Consider the following 20984-nt stretch of genomic DNA (forward strand, 5'->3'; position numbering starts at 1 on the left):
TGATCTGTGTTGCACACATAAGAACATTTACCCCACATGTATAGGATTTTGGTGTCCATTACCTTTAACCAGCCCACTTGTAGGGCAAAAGATTCTCAGCTTAAAAAACTTTGGACGCTGACAACTATTTTGTGTTTATTCCCTTGTGTATTTGTGGATTGGATTCTGACTCAGTTATTCCTTTTTTTGCAACTGTGGCTGAGAGATGTCCAATTGTACATAATGGTTTCTGCCCAAGACACATGTATGGTGTACAGGGCAAGAGTCTATTAGCCATGTGTTTCTTCTACAAAGCCAAGTTAACTTTTTATTTATATGGCGATTGCATCTTAATTGAGCTATGGATCAGCTTCCTTGGTTTAGAGACCAAGTCTGTAGAAATCCCTTCCTGACCATGCCCTCCTGAGCCGGTTTGTAGAATAAGTCAAGGCTGAAGTAAGGCTTTTATATTTCAACCAGCTCATGAGAGACCATTGTAGCCTCCTACTTTTACCAGTTACCTGGTAGCCCTTGTCCATTTTCTTATATTGGTGGTGGCTACGACTCTGTGCTATTTTATTTAATTCACATTTAACTTTTGTATGAAGACTAGATACATTATATTTTGTGCTATATAAATACATAACAGCTGTTCATTTTCTTGAGGAATGGCTCATGAAGGTGACAGCTACTGTAGAATCTTTGAAAAGTAGGGCTGCCAAGCGATTAAAAAAATTAATTGCGATTAATCACAGTTATTTAAATAAATGGTATTCTATTATTGTTTATTTTTGGATGTTTTCTGCATTTCCAAATAGAATCATTTCAATTAAAACACAGAATACAAAGTGTACAGTGCTCACTTTATATTTATTTTTGATTGCAAGTATTTGCATTGTAAAAAACAAAAGAAATCGTATTTTTCAATTCACCTAATACAAGTACTGTAGTGAAATCTCTTTATCATGAAAGTTGAACTTACAAATGTAGAATTATGTACAAAAAAACTGCATTCAAAAATAAAACAATGTAAAATTTAGAGCCTGCAAGTCCACTCAGTCCTATTTCTTGTTCAGCCAATCGCTCAGACAAACAAGGAGATTTACATTTGCAGGAGATAATGCTTCCCGCTTCTTGGTTACAATGTTACCTGAAAGTGAGAACAGGCATTCACATGGCACTGTTGTAGCTGGCGTCGCAAGATATTTACATGCCAAATGCGCTAAAGATTCGTATGTCCCTTCATGCTTCAACCACCATTCCATAGGACATGCGTCCATGCTAATGAGAGGTTCTGCTCAATAGCAGTCCAAAGTAGTACAGACCGACGCATGTTCATTTTCATTATCTGAGTCAGATGCCACCAGCAAAAGGTTGATTTTTGGTGGTTAGGGTTCTGTAGTTTCCGCATTGGAGTGTTGCTCTTTTAAGACTTCTGAAAGTATGCTCCACACCTCATCCCTCTCAAATTTTGGAAGGCACTTCAGATCCTTAAACCTCGCATCGAGTGCTGTAGCTATCTTTAGAAATCTCACATTGGTATCTTCTTTGCGTTTTGTCAAATCTGAGTGAAAGTATTCTTAAAATGAACAACATGCTGGGTCATCATCTGAGACTGCTATAACATGAAATATATGTCAGAATACAGGTAAAACAGAGCAGGGGACATAGAATTCTCCCCAAGGTGTTCAGTCACAAATTTAATTAATGCATTATTTTTTTAATGAGCGTCATCAATAAGGCTGCAAGTCTATCATGGAGGTCATGGATTCCGTGGCTTTCCCATGACTTCTGTAGCAACTGGTGCTGACTCAGGGGCTGCCCGAGCCGGGAAGCCCCTGGGCCAGCAGCAGCAGTTTGGTGTGTGGGAAGTGCTCAGGGCTAGGGGCAGGAGGTTGGGGAATGTGTTTGGGAGGGGGGGAGAGCTGCGCAACAGGAGCTTATGGCGGGAGCAGTGGGTGGAGCCCCCAGCCCCTCCGCCACCTAGGAGCTTCAGGGACACACGGAGCCAGGTAGGGAGCCCCTGCCAGTACCAGCGGGTGTCCTGGGCCACCTCCCCTGGCACCCGCGACACCCCTGGACCACGATCCCTTCCCTCCCCCCAAGGACCCGCGCCCCCCCCCCACACAAGTTTTAGTTAGGGGTATACAGTATAAGTCATGGACAGGTCACGGGCCGTGAATTTTTGTTTACTGCCCATGACCTGTCCAAGACTTTTACTAAAAATACCCATGACTAAAACGTAGCCTTAGTCATCAGCATGGAAGCATGTCCTCAGGAATGGTGGCTGAAGCATGAAGGGGCATACGAATGTTTAATATATATCTGGCACGTAAATACCTTCCAAAGCCAGCTACAAAAGTGCCATGTAAATGCCTGTTCTCACTTTCTGGTGACATTGTAAATAAGAAGAGGGCAGCATTATTTCCTGTAAATATAAACCAACTTGTTTGTCTTAGCGATCGGCTGAGCAAGAAGTAGGACTGAGTGGAGTTGTAGGCTCTGAAGTTTTACATTGTTTTGTTTTTGAGTGCAGTTATGTAACAAACCCTACATTTGTAAGTTTCACTTTTACGACAAAGGGATTGTACTACAGTACTTGTATGAGGTGAATCGAAAAATACTATTTCTTCTGTTTATCATTTTTACAGTGCAAATATTTGTAATAAAAAATAATACATGAAATCACGTTGATTTCAATTACAACACAATACAATATATATGAAAATGTAGAAAAACATCCAAAATATTTAATACATTTCAATTGGTATTCTATTGTTTAACAGTGCGATTAAAACTGCGATGAATTTTTTTAATTGCAATGAATTTTTTTGAGTTAATCACGTGAGTTAACTGCGATTAAGCGACAGCCCTACTGAAAAGACATGTTAATTAAATACAGATAGTTAAAGCTGATCTACACCATGAATGCCTCCCTGTCTAGTTAGGAAATGGGCATAAACTGCTTCTAGTGCCATGCTGTTACTCTTGTCCTCCCAGCCTGCTTGAATAGCCTTAACTGACTGCTAGATATAAAATCACGTTGCATACTTTAGATCAGTTTTATTAAATCTGTAAAGAGATGCCTCCTCTTTGCACCCTTTTCATTCATCTGTCTGTCTTGGGGAGTTCTCCAGCACAACCCACCATGTTTAGGATCTTAGCTCCTGCACACTGGCATAACTATATAAGAAGAAGCATTTCCACGGGATGTCATTACTAGTTGAAGGTAGGTTTACAAAAGTGAGTTGAGGATTGACCCTCTTTTCTGCATGCTGTCTAAGGATACAGCATTTGAGCTATTTTTGAAAATGACATCCAAATGACATTAACTTCTTAATTACATTAACTTCTTAATTCATCTAGACCTTCTTCCAGTTTGCAGAAAGATAAATCTGAAATGCTCAGGCTATATTATCATGAGGATGCTCTCAGAAGTCTTAAATAGTATTTCACAAGAATAAAATGTCAGATTAATTATAAAATGGGAAACGATCTCTTCAGTCACACAGATGGCTGTGGGTGGGGCCCTTGGTTCCCTAGGTAGTTGCCAGTGTAGCCTTTCAGGTTACAATTGTGAGCATTGAACTTCTTTTCTTGTTCATCTGTGAGAGCTTTGACTGTAGCACTGGGCACATGTAAGTACTGACCAGGAAGTGTTCTGCTCTAACAGCTTTTGAGTAGGGGGTGCAGGCTTCCTCAGATACAACGTCTTAGAGACTCAGAACCTCCCTTTAGGGTTGGAGAGCGGGAGATGACACCCATTGTCTGGTGTGTGCACAGTTTAATTCAAAAAGCACTAGGGACTAATGTTGTTGCATAAATAATTAATGAATTTATTATACTGAACAAGTCAAAAAATTGAATAGTTGAATGCAGTATTGAGACCGACAAGGTTGTCGATCCCAAGGTATACAAAAGTTTGTGCTGCTGTCAGATAATGCATCGGAGTATTTTGGAATGGCTTTGAACCATGTTAATTTCAAAACGTTGATGTTGATTTTAAAAATTGAGTTAAAACCTGAGCTTAAAGGAACAAGATCAGATGAAACATTAGGTTTGTTAGGGGAAGTGAGAGGGAGGCTATAGGAATGAGTTTTTACAGAAACATGCAAACATTACCTGAGTTTTTTTTATTCTAGTTTGTGTGAAGTTATTTAAAAAAAAAACAACAAAAACTTTTTACATCACAAGCACTTTCCAACTGAGCCACTCAAAGCAATTTTGACACACTAATAAATAAAACCTTTTACTATTTCTACCGCCCTAGCCGAGGTATGTAAGACTCTCTCTGTTCTACATACAGAGCCACAAAGATGAACACATGATTTGTGTAGGAGTTGCCCGGTAACTCAGTGGCAAAGCAAACAAGGAGAACTCTGATTGCCTGGCTCCTTGTCATGTTTTAGGTCAGGTCTACAATAGAAACTTTGACTGGTATGGTAATATCTATTAGGGGCGTGATTTATTTTCTTTTCCTTTCCATACCAGCTAAAGCCCTAGTGTGGCCACAGTTATACTTGCAAAGCAAGAAGGCTTTTGCCAATACAGTTTTTATGTGGGGACTCAATATAAGCTATACTGGCAAAAGCACTCTTGTGCTGGTATAAGCTTCATCTTTATTAGGAAGGTTTGCCGGTAATGCTATGCCAGCAACCCTTTTCTCGTGTAGACTAGGCCTCCATCTTCTTCCTCTTTAGTGGCTAAAAGTTCCCCATTAGTGTTTGTAATGTAAACACCGAGGAACCGTGCTGGTGCGTGAAACCTGCATTTCATTGGAAGTGTAACACACTGAACAGAGAGCGCAGGATGAAAGATAAATGTAAGCGAGATTTCTACATTTCAGTTTTAATAAGTAAGGAAATATACTTGTTTAAAAAGTCTCCTTTCAATTGACAGAGGCTCTCTTGGAGGGAGATTATTTTCATGTCAGATATTTGGGTCTTTTGGTTCTTGGGGTTTTGATTTTTGTTGTTTGTTCAGTTTTGTGCACTGACTCCTCTCCCTTTTGCAGCTGCTGAACTCTCACTCTTCCTTTCAAAAAGCTCAGTCAGTCAGCACTCCACTCCTGGGAAACGATCCCTTATGTTGCTTCCAAAATTTGCCTGACTTGGCCCTGCCACACAAACACCAGACTGTTTCACAACTTGTGTCCAGAGTTACCCCCTGAACCCTCCCACTGCCCTTTCATCCTGCCCCCCCCCCCACTTCCAGTTACCTGCCTCCCTATGCGCCATTTCAACACCTCACAACTGCCAAATTTATCAGCTTTTGCAAGGAAACCTGAGGATTTTTTTTCTTATCCATTGACTCTTCGCACCTCATTGCTGTTAGTTGTATGGTATTTTTTCTAAATGCCCTACTTAAAAACATTAATTAAAACCTTCTCTTTCTGGTCATTGCTCTTGGATAAGTGCTGGGAAAAGCTTTCTGACCTGAGAGTATTTGTTACTGGTCTGTCAAATGGTGTTTAACCATGTTAATTTACAACATATCAGGCTTTAAAACTGTTCTTCAGTCTGGCAGTGGATTTGTGTTACTAGTCCTGGAAGGAATGGACCAAGTCCTGCATCTTGGACTAGGGTATTTTCAATGCTAGTAGAAATTCTGCTTCACTCGTGATGTGTTTTCATTGCGTGGTTAGAACACCGCAAAAAACAATGAAGAGAATAAACAACAAATGGTGAATATTCACCATGTTTTATTTGAATGAATTGGATATTGTTGCACTCTTCCTAACAGGAGAAAAGCACACATTTCAACTACAGAAGTGAAGTGATGTGAAAGGATGATGGTTGTTAAAATGGGACTTCAAAGACATATAATTCTAAGAATTTCCATCCACTGCCCCCAAAAGGAACAGTAGCTAAAGGTCCTTTTGTTTTTTATGAAACTGAAGCAAAGTGCAGCAGACGTTTATAGATCCTTCCTTTACTCTGCTAATTGTCTATATACAAAAAATCATAAAAGCGTTTTATTGCCTGGTGTATGTAAGGTGACGGTTTGTCTGCAGATGTTCCTTTTTCTGCAGTGTATTAAAGGACAATGTCAGAGGATTAGACGGTTACCTATCTACTGTAATGAGTATGAGAAGGTTATTGACATGAGATTGCAGCAACCTAATGCTTTACTGCTTCATTTTTTCCAGTTTGTTTCCTGCAATGGGCAATGTATTGTCTTTAGATACAGGCCAGCATTACCTTCTGTTCACTTATCCCTGTAAAATGATCATTTTATTTTTCTGCAGAACACATATACCAATGCAGATAAATTGCTAGAAGCAGCTGAGCAGCTGGCTCAGACCGGGGAGTGTGACCCAGAAGAGATTTATCAAGCTGCACATCAGTTGGAAGACAGAATACAGGATTTTGTTAGGCGTGTGGAGCAACGCAAGATCCTGTTGGACATGTCTGTGTCTTTTCACACTCATGTTAAAGAGGTAAGTTGACCGCAAACCATGGAAGTACCTGGCAAACTTGAAAAGGATGCAAGCCGAGTAATATTTTCATTGGTATAACATACAGCTCTTGCTAATGAGATTCAGTGAACCCCAACTGTACAGTGAGCATTTAATTCAAAACTGAGCTCAGCCTGTCTTATTCTACTGACATCACAGTGTTAGCTGACTCTGTACATTGACAGTCCCTGACAACTGTTTATTCGTGAATGTGATGTGATTATTATTATTTGTATTATGGGAGCTCATACGTAGATATAGTAAGAGACAGTTGCTGCCCTGGAGAGAGCTTAAAATCTATATTTACAAGACAGTGGCTCAGGGGGTGGGGGAGAGCCAAGGCATAGAAGTCCAGTGACATTCCCCAGAGCTGGGAATAGAACCAGGCCTCCTGTCCCCCATATTAGAGTAGATCAAGGGGAGTGAAGGCACCTCAGATTGCTAGGGATTAACTAAATGGAGTAAGGGATAATAATTTTAAAACCATTTTGCATTGGGCTCCTGAAGTTACTCCTCAAATAGACTATCAGTATTTATATTTTTTCCTCCTCCTCTTCCCCCCGCCCACCACCATGCTAATGAAGCTTATTAATTATTCTGTTACATTATATCACATAGAGCTGATTGGTCCTTGGCTGTGAGATTTTGAGCAAATTTTAATTTAGGAAGAACAGTCATGCCTTGTGGAGAAGGAAAGGACATTATCCAAAATATACTGCATTCAGCAAACTGTTTTATAGGATAGATGCATTTCAGTATGTGAACATCTGTTTCATATATTTTATTAAACAGGAAAGGCAAATGGTCTGTGAAAATGTTCATTATTAGATTGCTTTACAACTCTAGACATAAATGTGTTATTCAGCCAGTGGTTTCTGTATTCAAGCTTGCTCATGCTCTCCTCACTTCTCCCCTTTACAGACCCACACTTGCTGCATTAATGCAACATGAAGAGAGTCCGTAAAAATTAACTCTCACCTATTATACTTTGCGTTATTTTTTGGTGTCTCAGTGTAGATCTACTTTCTCTTTCCTCTGTGTTCCTTTGATATCCTCTGGTGCTGCTATGTATCATTAATCCAGTAGAGATTCTTTTTTATGTCATCTTCCCAATTCCCATTTTCAATACCAGTCCTCAAAGGTTATATTTTTCCATCTCTTCTAGTTCTTTGTCACTGACTTGAATCTTTGTCTCTTCCTGCTGTCTTCCAATTGCCATAATTTTTGTGTTCTCTGTACTTATCTGTCTGAATTTTCTGCTCTGGTGATCTACCTTGTCAGTTACTCTCTAGGGCCACCCAGGACAATGCTGTGAGGTCAATATCATCTGCGAATCTAAGGTTATTTGCTGTTCTCCCACTTAACTTGGCTCCTCCCATTTCATCTTTCAGTGCTACAGCCATGACTACTTCTAGTACCAAGTGGAACAAATCCGGTGATACCGCGCATCCTTTGTTGCACTCCTGTGGCCATCCTGAACCATTCCATCAGCTTCTTGTCTATTCTCTGCACACTCATCAACTTGCTGTAGATACTTTCTACCAGCTCAATCAATTTCTTGGGAACGCCAGACGTACTCAAAACTTGCCATAGCCCTTTCTGCCAAATGCTATAAAAAGCCCATGTGAAGTCTACACAGTTCTTGTACCAGGTTCAGTTGTGTTGTGTGTTTTTCTCTGATGTTGGTCTCAGTGCAACCTGTTCCTCTGCCAGGGCTGCATCCTCATACCCCTCGTTCTCCTTTGCAACATCTTGGGGAATGTGTTTCCCAGCACACTCAATAAGCGGATTGCTCTGTAGTTCTTGCACTCACCCTTATTTCCTTTTTTTTTATAGATATATACTTTTTATTGCTTTTCCCCATTCGCTAGGCACTTGCTCTTGCTTGTAAATCTGCAGCAGTGTTGTGACTTTGTTGTCACTTCATGGTGCCCTTTTCAGACTTTCTGTCCAGAGCTTTACTTTTTCTAAGAATTGGAAAAACTTCTATGAAATCTAAAATAAATAAGTGATGATAAAATAGGTAAGGCAAGAACTAAGATTGGAGAGAGATGACTGTGAGGGTTTGGACACATGGAGCCGGAAAGGATACCATACACAGTGATATATACCGAAGTGCAAGGCCATAGAAATAAAGGAAGACCGAGGGTGGGTTAGATAGAAATGATGAAGAATGTCATGGAACAAAAAGGTTTAAAGGTTAGCGAAGCTGGTACAAGCAAGAAAGTGGTGGAAAGGCTTCATTCGGCCCCATTGTCACTGCTGAGCTGACAGATGGGAATCGAAGACTAATCCAGCAGAGAAATGGCTGCTTGGGCCGGATGCCATAATATGATGTTACTCTCACGCTTGTTCTTTGTATTTTTTCTTTGAGTGCTTGTTCACGTCCATTCCACATTAGGTGTGCGTGCACCGCGTGCACGTCGGAAACTTTTTCCCTTAGTGGCTCCCGTCGGGTGGGCAGGGGAGCTTCCTAGAGCGGCGTCTCTATGCTGGTGCACATACACCCCGCCAACCTGACCCCCCTTCAGTTCCTTCTTACCGTCCCTCTTTCTCTCGCTTGCGAGTGATCCCTTAGCACAGTGTAGTAATTATCAGTAGTTAGCAGATATCTGTAGTTAATAGTTATCAGTAGTTAGCACTTCTTAATAGTAGATAGTTAAGCTTCCTTTGTTATAGGTGACTGGAAGTTGTTTCCGGCACCAGCCCTGGGCTGCGGGGCATAAGGCTTGTGTCGTGTGCCGCAGGCCTATGTTGCTCAGTGATCCCCACGACTCCTCTCTCCGCTGTTTGGGGGAATTGCACCAGACTGAGCGCTGTAAGGCTTTCAAACCAAGAACCAAGAAAGAAAGAGACTTTTGCCTCAAGCAATTACTCATAGAGTCCTTGCTGCAGCCTGCAGCCTTGGACCATCCGGCTTCGGCGCCGGAGTTCTCGGTGCAGAGTGTCCCGGCATCAGTCCGTGATCCAGCGCCGGTTGAAGGGGCAGCCGAAAGGCGATAGAGGGCGCTCCCCACATAAGAAGGTGGTGCCTTCCAAGGGACCGAGCACTCGGGCAGTGTGGCCCCAGGACATGCACCGGCACCGCAGGGTCCGTCGAGCCCCGGGCTAAGTGGGTTGAGTGCAGAAGAAGGGCTGGAGGACATCCCAGAACAGCCCTCCATACCAGACACCTTTGAGGCGGCGAAAGACCTCAGAGAGCTGTCGGCGGCAAGCCCCCGCTCTGGCAAGGAGAAGCCTCTGGCAACATCACCAAGGATGCCATCCAGAGGCAAGCCGACAATGGTGCACAGCTCGAAGTCACCACCCTGGCACTGGTCCCAGTCGAGCTCCGCCTCCGTGGATTCCCAGTTACCTTTGACTCAGCAGGACTCGATGGCACCGGAACCGAGCCAGCATACGGCACCGGCACACTGCTCCCCGGCACCGTCACTAAGTCGGCACCAAGGGAACATAAGGCCGCAATCCCCGGTCCCGGGCAGAAGGCAGTGATCCCGGTCCCGAGAGCATCGGTACCGATCCCGGTCGGTGAGGAGCTGCTCTCCAGCCTCCTGATGGCACCGTGCCCTGGCACCACCTTGGCCTCCGAGGTCGGCGTCCTCAGAATCTGAGGTCGACTCAGGCCGCTCCAGCTACGCCCGCAGGGCACCGGCTAGCAGGGAGCCCCAGACCGCATGGCATCCCCAATGGGGCCCACCAGGACAATGGCCCTTTTGGACACCGTGGGCCTATCATCAGCAGCAAGGGACCTCCTCCAGAGCTTCGAGGTCTGGCTATTCGGTGCATTGGTCCGGGTCCCCATGCAGGCACCTCTCCGTGCCCAAGGAGGCCACAGTGTCCAGACCACCAGATGCTTCTCCAGAGCACCGGAGAGCGAAAGCGGCACCGAGCCCGTGCCCGTCCCAGGGACACTCAACCCGACAGGACCCGGATGTGCCCCTGCCTATGAGGAGGGGCAAGAAGGGCAGGTGGAGGAGACACAGCAGGCCCTCATCTTCTTCTCATCGTCCCCAGTTGAAGCTGTGGTGGGCACGGCGGTGTCAGGGCCTCCCCCGATTAACCACAGGTCACATCAGGAGCTGCTCCACAGGGTCGCCCAGAACTTGGGCCTACAGGCGGAGGAAGTGGTGGAGCAGGAGGATCCTATGGTGGATATCCTAAGCCCTGAAGGCCCCTCCAGTATTGCGCTCACTCTCATAAAGATAATTCAGTGTAACTACAAAACGGTCTGGCAAACCCCAGCCTCCACCGCACCGACAGCAAGGGGGTGAAGAGGAAGTACTTCGCCCCTTCCAAGGGATACGACTTCGTATTTTGTCATCCGGCCCTCTGTTCACTGGTCGGCTCAGCCGTGAATGAACGGGAGCGTCATGGCCAGCAAGCCCTGGCCCCCAAGGCCAAGGAGGCTAAACCTTTGGACCTCTTCGGCAGGAAGGTCTACTCCTCTGGGGGCCTCCAATTAAGGATTGCGAACTAGCAAGCGATCCTAAACAGGCACAATTTTATTCCTGGGCAGCAGTTTCCAAATTTAAAGACTCCTTGCCCCAGAGCTCTCAGCCTGAGTGCACGGCCCTCGTGGAAGAGGGAAAGGCAGTTGCCAAGACCTCTTTACAGGCCTCTCTGGACTCAGCAGACGCAGCAGCCAGAACAATCGCCTCAGGTGTGGTGATGAGGTGCTCGGCGTGGCTTCAGGTTTCAGGCCTTACGCCAGAGGTCCAGAACACCATCCAGGACCTCCCCTTCGAAGGGTCTGGCCTCTTTTCCGACCAGATGGATGCCAGTCTGCATAGCCTTAAAGACTCCCAGGCAACCCTCAAGTCGTTAGGAATGCACACGCCGGTGACGCAGAGGAAGCCATTTAAGCCCAAACCCTCGCAGCAACGGCAGTACCAGCCTCGCCCTAGGCAGGAGCCTTATCGCAGGAGGGGCAGAGACAACAGATTTAGGCAGAATAACACGCCTAATCAAGGCCAAGGCCAAGGCCAGGGCCAGGGCCAGGGCAAGCCCCAGCCTGGCAACAAGCAGGGGTTTTGAAGTTGCGCTCGAGGACAGCGTACCAACCCAGCTCCTGGATCCTTCCCCTTGTTTCTTGGACCGCTTGTCCCACTTCTACCAGGTGTAGTCCCGTATAATGTTGGACCGTTGGGTCTTGCTCATGGTACAAGTGGGTTACATGCTGCAGTTCTCCTCCTACCCACCCCCCTTCCCCGTCCCTCTTCAGGGACCCTTCTCACAAGCAACTCCTTATGTAGGAGGTACAGTCGCTCCTAGAGGCGTGGACGGTGGAGGAAGTCCCTCGGGAACTAAGGGAGAAGGGGTTTTACTCCCGTTATTTTCTCATCCCAAAGGCAAAGGGGGGCCTTTGGCCCATTTTAGACCTTCGCGGGCTCAACAAGTTCTTAGTCAAAATCCGCTTCCACATGGTCTCCCTAGGCACTATTATCCCGTCCCTGGATCCGGGGGATTGGTATGCTGCCCTTGACATGAAAGATGCGTACTTTCACAATGCTATTCGCCCCGCTCACGGCGGTTCCTGCGGTTCACCATAAACCAGCACCATTACCAGTTTACGGTCCTACCGCTTGGCCTGGCGGCAGCCCCCCACATGTTCACAAAATGCATGTCAGTAGTGGCAGCCTTCCTGAGAAAGAGGAGAATATGGGTATACCCATACCTCAATGATTGGCTCCTCATGGGTCGGTCCAAAGAGGAGGTCTGCTCCTATGTGATGGCCCTAGACGCTTTCCGCAGGCTGGGTCTTCTCGTCAATGTGCCCAAGTCTTCCCTGATACCAACGCAAAGGCTAGAGTTCACTGGGGCAGTGCTGGACTCGGTGCAGACGTGAGCGAGCCTCCTGGAATCCAGATTCCTGGCCATCCAGTGGGTCATAGACTTGATGCTAAGGTTCCCCACTGCCACGGCCAGATGCTGTCTGCAGCTCCTAGGGCACACGGCGGCGTGCACTCATGTAGTCAAATATGCTCGACTAAGTGTCAGGACTTTACAAGCATGGCTTGCCCGGTCGTATCACCCGGGCAGAGATCCCCTAGACCTTGTTGTGACGGTTCCAGCCCAGGTGTTGGACTCCCTGCGCTGGTGGCTCAATCGGCGAGTAGTCTGTGAGGGTATCCCCTTCGCCTCACCGCAGCCTGCTCTGACACTAGTGACAGACGCGTCAGACCTCTGCTGGGGAGCTCACTTAAGGGACCTAAGGACACAGGGCTTGTGGTCCAAGGCCAAGATGTCACTCCACATCAATGTGAAGAAGTTCAGGGTGGTTCATCTAGCCTGCCAAACCTTTCACGCTACTCTGGAAGGTCACAGCGTGACATTTCTGACAGACAACACCACCGTCATGTTTTATATAAAGAGGCAGGGCGGAGCCCGCGCCTCTCCCCTCTGCCAAGAGGCCCTTCTCCTGTGGGACTTTTGTATAGCCCGCTTCATCCATCTCGTAGCGTCATATCTCCCAGGAGAACTAAACAAGCTAGCAGACAACCTCAGCAGGTCGTACCACATGCACGAGTGGTCGATGAGATCGGACATCTTGCGATCAGTCTTCCAGAAGTGGGGGTTTCCCTAAATGGACCTCTTTGCCACCAAGGACAACAGCCAATGTCCGCAGTTTTGCTCGTTCCAGAACCACAGTCCGGGCTCGGTTGCAGATGTATTCACGATCCCTTGGAGGTGTCTGAAGTACACCTTTCCTCCGCTCCCGCTCATCCACAGAGTCCTCCTCAAAGTTCGCAGGGACAAGGCGATGATCATTTTGATCGCCCCAGCTTGGCCTCATCAGCACTGTTTTACAATCCTGCTAGAGCTGTCAGTGGCCACCCCGATTGCCCTGGCCCTACACCAGGATCTCATCACGCAGGACCGCAGGTGCCTACTCCACCCGGATCACTAGGGCAGCCTACCTAGCTAAGTGGAAAAGATTTTCCTTCTGGTTTGAGCCTAAGCAGATACAGCCATTCCAGGCCACTATTCCAGTCGTCTTCGAATACCTCCTGCACCTCAAGCATTAGGGTCTCGCTCCTTCCTCAATCAGAGTGCATCTAGCTGCCATTTCAGCATTCCACCCGGGGGAATCCGGATGCTCTGTGTTTTCTAACCCCACGGTGGTGCAGTTCCTCAAAGGGCTGGAGAGAGTGTTCCCCTACTCACACCTGCCGGTCCCTCCCTGGAACCTTAATCTGGTCCTTTCCAAGCTCATGGGGCCCCCGTTTGAGCTCCTGGCCTCTTGCTCTCTCCTTCACCTCTCCTGGAAGGTGGCGTTCCTGGTGGCCATTATGTCGGCGAGGAGGGTGTCCGAATTGAGGGCCCTAACTTCGGAGCCTCCTTATACGGTTTTTTATAAGGACAAAATACAACTCAGGCCACACCCGAAATTCATGCCTAAAATAGTCTCACAATTTCATATGGGACAGGACATTTGTTTGCCAGTGCTCTTTCCTAAACCACACACGGACCTGAGTCACCATAACCTGCACACTCTGGATGTCCGAAGGAGCCTGGCATTTTTTTGGAACAAACTAAACCTTTCCGCAAGTCAACGCAGTTGTTTGTCGCCATAGCCGATAGAATGAAAGGGCTTCTGGTCTCGGCACAACGTATATCATCGTGGATTGCAGACTGCATCCGCGCTTGCTATGAGCTCACCAAGGTTCCAGCCCCGGCGATCACAGCTCACTTGACAAGGGCACAAGCATCCTCAACAGCTTTCCTGGTGCATGTCCCGATCCAGGAGACCTGTAAAACAGCCACCTGGTCATCGGTGCACCCATTCACAGCCCACTATGCAGTCAACCAGCAGGCCAGAGATGACGCGGCGGTTGGCAGGGCTGTTCTCCAATCAATTGCTCCATGACTCCTACCCTCCTCCTATGGTAAGCTTGTGAGTCATCTAATGTGGAATGGACGTGAACAAGCACTTGAAGAAGAAAAATCGGTTACCTACCTTTTGTAACTATTTTTCTTTGAGATGTGTTGTTCACGTCCATTACACTTCCCACCCTCCTTCCCCTCTGTCGGAGTCTCAGACAAGAAGGAACTGAAGGGGAGTCGGGTCGACAGGGGTATTTATGCTCCAGCATAGAGGCGCCACTCTAGGGTGCTCCCCTGCTGACCCGACGGAAGCCGCTAAGGGGAAAAGTTTCCGATGTCCATGCACGCGGCACGCGCACACCTAATGTGGAATGGACGTAAACAACACATCTCGAAGAACAACAGTTACAAAAGGTAGGTAACTCTTTTTTTCTGCAGTATCTATTCATTTGCACCAAAAGAGAGGCTGAAGTGCTGAGTGTAAAGTATCTAGGTGGATTCAGTGGAGGCAACAGTGAACGATGTGGAATGTATAGGAAGAAAGTGGGGAAGAGGGGATTTACAAAGGACAGACTTGCCTGTGATTCACAACTCAGGAATTCTGACAAATCAACCCAGATGTGTTGGAATGTTGCCTCTGTGCCTCTAGATGCTATTTGACTTCTTGCTACACAACTTCGGTCTTTTCAGGCATTTACATCTTTCCCCTCTGGATAAGTTTTGCTGTTGTACCTTTGCAGTGTAACAGTCATTTCTGTGAAAGCTTTTTTTTTACCTATTCCCTAAAGGCTTGGTTATGTAGCTGTTAATTTTTTTAAAGTTAAATGTCATGTTAGGCTCTGTAGTGTAGACATATCTTATATGTCAACATAGTTATGCCAGCATGGCCCCCTAGTGTAGGCACGGCCTACGCTGACAGAAATGTTTTGTCAGTATGGGAACAACACCTCTCCTGTGTCAACAGGACCCCTCTTCCATCAACAATGCTGCATCTATCCAGGGGGTTTGTTGGCATAGCTATGTCAGTCGGGGTGGGGGTTTTCATACTCCTGACTGGCATAGCTATGCCGAGGTAACTCACAAGTATAGACCAAGCCCTAATATGGTCAACTTTTAAACCTACGCAAACAGGACAAGTGGAAATGAGTATTTAATATATCCAGACATGATTAGCTCTTCATTTGAAACATATACAATTTAAACTACTGGGGCAAAATTAAGGCAAACTTCTCCTATTTGAGTATCCAGTATTTTCAGGATAAAATTAGGATGCATAAGAAAAGTATGAGCGAAATGATTCCTTTGTTGGCTTATGTTTTTGTTCTGTGTTCCTGCTCAGAGGAGCACTGCTTTCTCAATTCAGTGGCATGTTGCTTGTTCTCAAATCAGTGTGTGGAATGCAGAGATGACGCCACAAAACAGATGGAAGATAAAAATGTGCTAAGCCAAAATATCCTTCTTGCTACATTGGCATGAGCATTGTACATTTATTAGAAATCGGGATTATAATAATGCACAGTATTTTAAGTGTAATTTTCTGGTGTGCATTTCAGTTGAATAAAAAGCTTATTTTATATGCACACTTTCCACAGTCCCCATTTTCTTTGCCCTTTCCATATTTTGATTTGCATTCAGTTGCTCCTCTGACTGGTTTGGGAGATTTAGAAAAATGTTGCCCCTGTGTTTTTAGGCCACCACTTTCTTACCACAGAGGTGAGACCCGTTTATAAGTGGCTCAAGTTCTTGTGCTCAGGGTTTACAGTTAACAATTACAGCACAGCAGCATGAGAGATATTACAGCTGTGTTTCTACTAGGTATGGGAACCACCATATCTTTGGCTTTGCAAAGTAAGCAAGTAAGAGCTACCAAGTTTGAGGACTGAATTGGAAAGTAACAGACTGTATTTCAATGGGATGGTTTGTCCAGTGCACGTGCACAAAGTATTGCAAAATAAAATTCATATATGGAAGAGAAATTACTAAACATATGTTCATAGTCTTATGTTAATACTAGTACAACCTGTTACTGGTCTGAATGATGTTTTGGGGAAATAGGTCTTGTGGCTGGACAGCATGAATAATAAAAAAACTTGTTTACAAGGGTAGTGGTTTAGTTCGAGGTCTGTATGCAGAAATCAGGGGCAAGCTCCACTAATGATTTCCCAAGGTGTGTGTGACGGGTTGGATCACAGAAACCCCCTTCGGAGCTGCCACCCGATGTGCAAAGACTACCTCTGCTTCTGCTTTCCCTGCCAGCTCAGGACTCCAGCACCCTGTCTTGCTGAGCCAGACACTCCCGTCTGGCTCCAGACACAGATCCAGGGTCTGAATCTCCTGTCCCAAAGCTGCAAGTTTACCTGAAAACAGCTCACAGTAGTGTGCTTGTCTTTAGCACTCAGATGCTCAACTCCCAATGGGGTCTAAACCCAGATAAATCCGTTTTACCCTGCATAAAGCTTATGCAGGGCAAACTCATAAATTGTTCGCCCTCTATAACACTGATAGAGAGATATGCACAGCTGTTTGCTCCCCCAGGTATTAATACATACTCTGAGTAAATTACTAAATAGAAAGTGATTTTATTAAATACAGACAGTAGGATTTAAGTGATTCAAAGTAGTAACAGACAGAACAAAGTAAGTCACCAAGCAAAATAAAATAAAATGCGCAGATCTATGCCTAATCAAACTAAATACAGATAATCTCACCCTCAGAGATGCTTCAGTAAGTTTTTCTCAGACTGGACATCTTCCAGGCCTGGGCACAATTCTTTCCCCTGGTACAGCTCTTGTTGCAGCTCAGGTGGTAGCTAGGGGATTCTTCATGATGGCTCCTCTCCCTCTCTGTTCTCTTCCCCCCTTTATATATCTTTTGCATAAGGCGGGAACTCTTTGTCTCTCTGGTTTTCCACCCCCCCTCACTGGAAAAGCACCAGGTTAAAGATGGATTCCAGTTCAGGTGACATGATCACATGTCACTGCAAGACTTCATTACTCACTTGCCAGCACACACATATACAGGAAGACTCACAGGTAAATACAGCCATCTGCAGACAATGGGAGTCATCAAGATTCCAAACCATCATTAATGGTCCACACTTTACACAATTACAATAGGTCCTCAGAGTTACATTTTATATTTCTAGTTTTAGATACAAGAGTGGTACATTTATACAAATCAGATTATCATACTCAGTAGATTATAAGCTTTGTAATGATACCTTACAAGAGACCTTTTGCATGAGGCATATCCCAGTTATGTTACATTCACTTATTACCGTATTTTCTCTAAAACTATCTCAGTTACATTATATTGACTTATTATCAAGTTTTTATAAAACCATGTAGACTGCACAACGTCACAGTGTGGTTTAGCACTAGGGTGTGAGTAAAACAACCTTTGGGGTTGGGATACAAATATCTGCTCAAAAGATGAGTGCTGTATGCGTAGGTGTCTATGCACTCGTCATTCTTCCACATGCTGCTATACAAATACATAATTAAATGGATCCCTTGTCATCCAAATTAGGAGGGAAATGGTGTAATGGCCATACCAGGTGTTTGTAGCAGTGCCAAAGTGCAGCAAACAAATCATCTCAATAACTGGAGTAAAGTGTAGAAATACAGCTCAGAGGTGAACACAGATTGGAAAGGATGGTGGGTTTAAAAACACTTATTTTGGGCATTTTACACGTAACACTTGTGAATATCCTGTCAAGTTAATTTTTAAAAAGTTAAAGCCTTTGCACTGTATGTGGCATGTGCTTTTTAGAACAGCGTAGTCAACTCCTTTCTCTCCCTCCCTTCACATCAATACAAATTTATCACCTTTTCCATTGCAAACTGATGTGCGTTCAGGCCAAAATTCGGGAATGTGGGGAGGGAGGGAATACTGTGAGCTAAATGTAAAATACAATGCAGAAAACCCCTGCTGTCCCAAACTTTGAAATGTATGACTGTAATTTATGAGGGGGAGGGGGAAATTATGGTGGAAGTAGTAGTGAGAAGAACATTTAAGGCTTGTCTGAACAGTGTGTTAGTCCACACTAGATGAGTATAAATTCTAGTGTGCCCTAGTCTGTTATGCACTAACTGCCTCTTGTGGACCCACTAAAAATTACCTAGTGCATGTTAATGTAGTCCTGTTGAAACTTAGAGTTTTCAAAAAATTTACACAAAATATTGAAATAATGCAGTTGCTTAAATATGGTCAAATAGTACGTTCCTCTCTTTTTAATATTAATCTCTGCAATGGTAGCATCAGATGGTGCACTTTTTGATTTTAAAATCCCATTTCTAAAAGGGACTTAGATATTTAGTATCTTAAGTCTCACAGAAAGGCCATGGGACTTAAGCTCCTGATATGCCTAACTTACTTTGGCGTAGGCTCCTAAGTCACTTATGTCCTTTTAAAAAAAAATACAAGGATATTGTAGCGTTGTGCTGATGGCCAAGACCATGCAAGGTAAACTGACAGTTTTTGAAATGGGTATTGTATTAGCGTTTGTGTCATTCAGTCCAGACCAGGGAGTCGTCAATTATTTTTTTTTTAAAGTTGTTTAATTTCTAAGGTAAAAATATGCAAATTGTAATGAAATTACAAGGAGATGGAAAGAAATTTCAAAGAGTTCTGAAAAATTGCTTGAATATCATGGCATAGGTTAATGACCAGTCGTTTTTCTCCCCTTTCACAAAATAACTTAAGAGCAGTTCTTCTGTGGTGTCTTACGTAATTGCAGCCTTTCAGTGGCTGTACAGTGTCAGCAATAACTGGGAGGTTAGGTCAATCATGGAAATATTTAGATTGCCAGGGTATTGCAGTGAATAACCTCATTTAAAAATACTAATAACCAGCCTCAAATACTAATCAGATGCTCCGAAGATTTTAGGAAAGAAACTGCACAGGAGACAGGCTTGTTTTAGCAGATGTTTCTGAGACCTTACTATATTTATGTATGGAGAAATTTGAAGTTGGTGTAACGTTCATCTGCCAAAGATCCAGGAGTTGCAGCTTTGTGTGTGAGCTCCGAGGCCGATAAGGCGTTATAGCAGAGAAGTGCAGTTGAAGAGGATCGTATTGAGATTGTACTATTATCTACTTGTCCAGTAATTCCTAGAGAAAGCTATTGAATTAAAATAAAATAAAAGTTCTCACTGTTGCTGAATGAAGTTTGAAGTAAGAGCACAGAACATACTTAATCCTCAGTTCTGTTCCCCTGGTGCCAGGTCTTTGAAGTCCTTCCTCTTCAGTTCAAAGAGAAAATGCATGTTTATTTTAGTAGGAAGTATTTGTATTAGTTCTTACTATTTGGCTTCATTTTGTGTATCCTGACCTGTTTTACAAGAAAATTATTTTGCTACCACTCTAAACAACTGTAGTTCTCTGCCAAGGAACATCTATGTTGATTGACTCAGCCTCCTAGGGCCCTCATATGAAAAACAGTTGGATTCTCTTCAGTATTTGTTTTGTTTCTTCTGCACGCTCTCCTTCCATCCTAACTTGACTTCCTGCTTCTTGATAGAAACTTGTCTCAAGTAATGACACTATACCCAATGCTAATGCTATTTTGCGAATCGGTACACAAGGCAATCAGCCACTCCTGTTCATCATGAACTAGGTTCACCACTACAGTTAGGGCTTGTCTACACTTACCGGGGGTTCGACGCGCAGTGATCAATGCATCGGTGGTCGATCGACCGCCAATCACTCTCCTGTCAACTCCTGTACTCCACCTGAACGAGAAGCGCAAGGTGAGTCGACGGGAGAGCGTCTCCAGTCGACATCGCGTAGTGTGGACCCCGCGGTAAGTAGATCTAAGTACGTTGACTTCAGCTATGTTATTCACGTAGCTGAAGTTGCGTAACTTAGATCAATCCCCCCCCGTAGTGGAAACAAGGCCTTAGTTAGATATTTGCTTCTCACTCTGATGGTAATGTTATGGCATGTTGATCTGTAGCAGTCATATTTTAACTACTGAGTACGTATGCTACATGGATTCAAGAATATCTTTAGGAATCATTTTAATATTCTCTTCAGAGGTCGGCTCAGGAGAGAGTATAAAAGATTTATCTGGTAAAATTTGTTTGCTGCAGATGTATCATAAAAGTGTTCAGTGATCACACAAGTGTTTAATTTGCTGTGGTTTCAATAGCAGATTTCATCACAACTAGACAAACAGAAGTGGGTTTTAGCCCACGAAAGCTTATGCCCAAATAAATTTGTTCATCTCTAAGGTGCCACAAGGACTCCTCATTGTTTTTGGTGATACAGACTTAACACGGCTACCACTCTGAAAACTGCATATTAAGTATGGTCATTATTGTCTATGTAAATTTGTCAAACATAATTTTTTTGTCTGAACTGTGAGTGCTCAAGGCTGGATTAACCACTATGCAAATAGGTCAGTAAGTGCCTGTCACCCTGAGGGCATGAGGCCTTGTTTGCAACCATCCTGGCTCTGCATCTAGAAACGAGCTCTGCTTTTGGCAACCAGGCATCAAACCAGTAGACACAATACCCTGTGGGTTAGGAACAGAGAATTGGATGCTTCAGAGGCACAGGCTAGGGGGCTAGCTCTTGGATGGTTTAGGACACAAATTCGGAGGGGTCATCAGCTGACCAGTGGACTGGGTGACAGACGCCCATAGGGGAGCAAGGAGCCATGGGTTACAGAGAGCTTTAACACTTCATGCATGGCCAACACTTCTGAAAATCAGGCTCTTTA

The 20984-nt window shown here is 44.7% G+C and overlaps 1 protein-coding gene across 1 annotated transcript in view; it reads left to right on the forward strand.

The window, feature by feature from the left end:
* TRIO (trio Rho guanine nucleotide exchange factor) overlaps positions 1 to 20984 on the forward strand; it is a 431915-nt gene that overhangs the window by 224954 nt on the left and 185977 nt on the right. Inside the window, 1 exon segment of the mRNA XM_008164380.4 lies at positions 6227 to 6418. Within this exon segment, the coding sequence (XP_008162602.2) occupies positions 6227 to 6418 (192 nt within the window).

Source organism: Chrysemys picta, chromosome 2 (assembly GCF_011386835.1).
Source record: "Chrysemys picta bellii isolate R12L10 chromosome 2, ASM1138683v2, whole genome shotgun sequence".
Taxonomy (NCBI): Eukaryota; Metazoa; Chordata; order Testudines; family Emydidae; genus Chrysemys; species Chrysemys picta.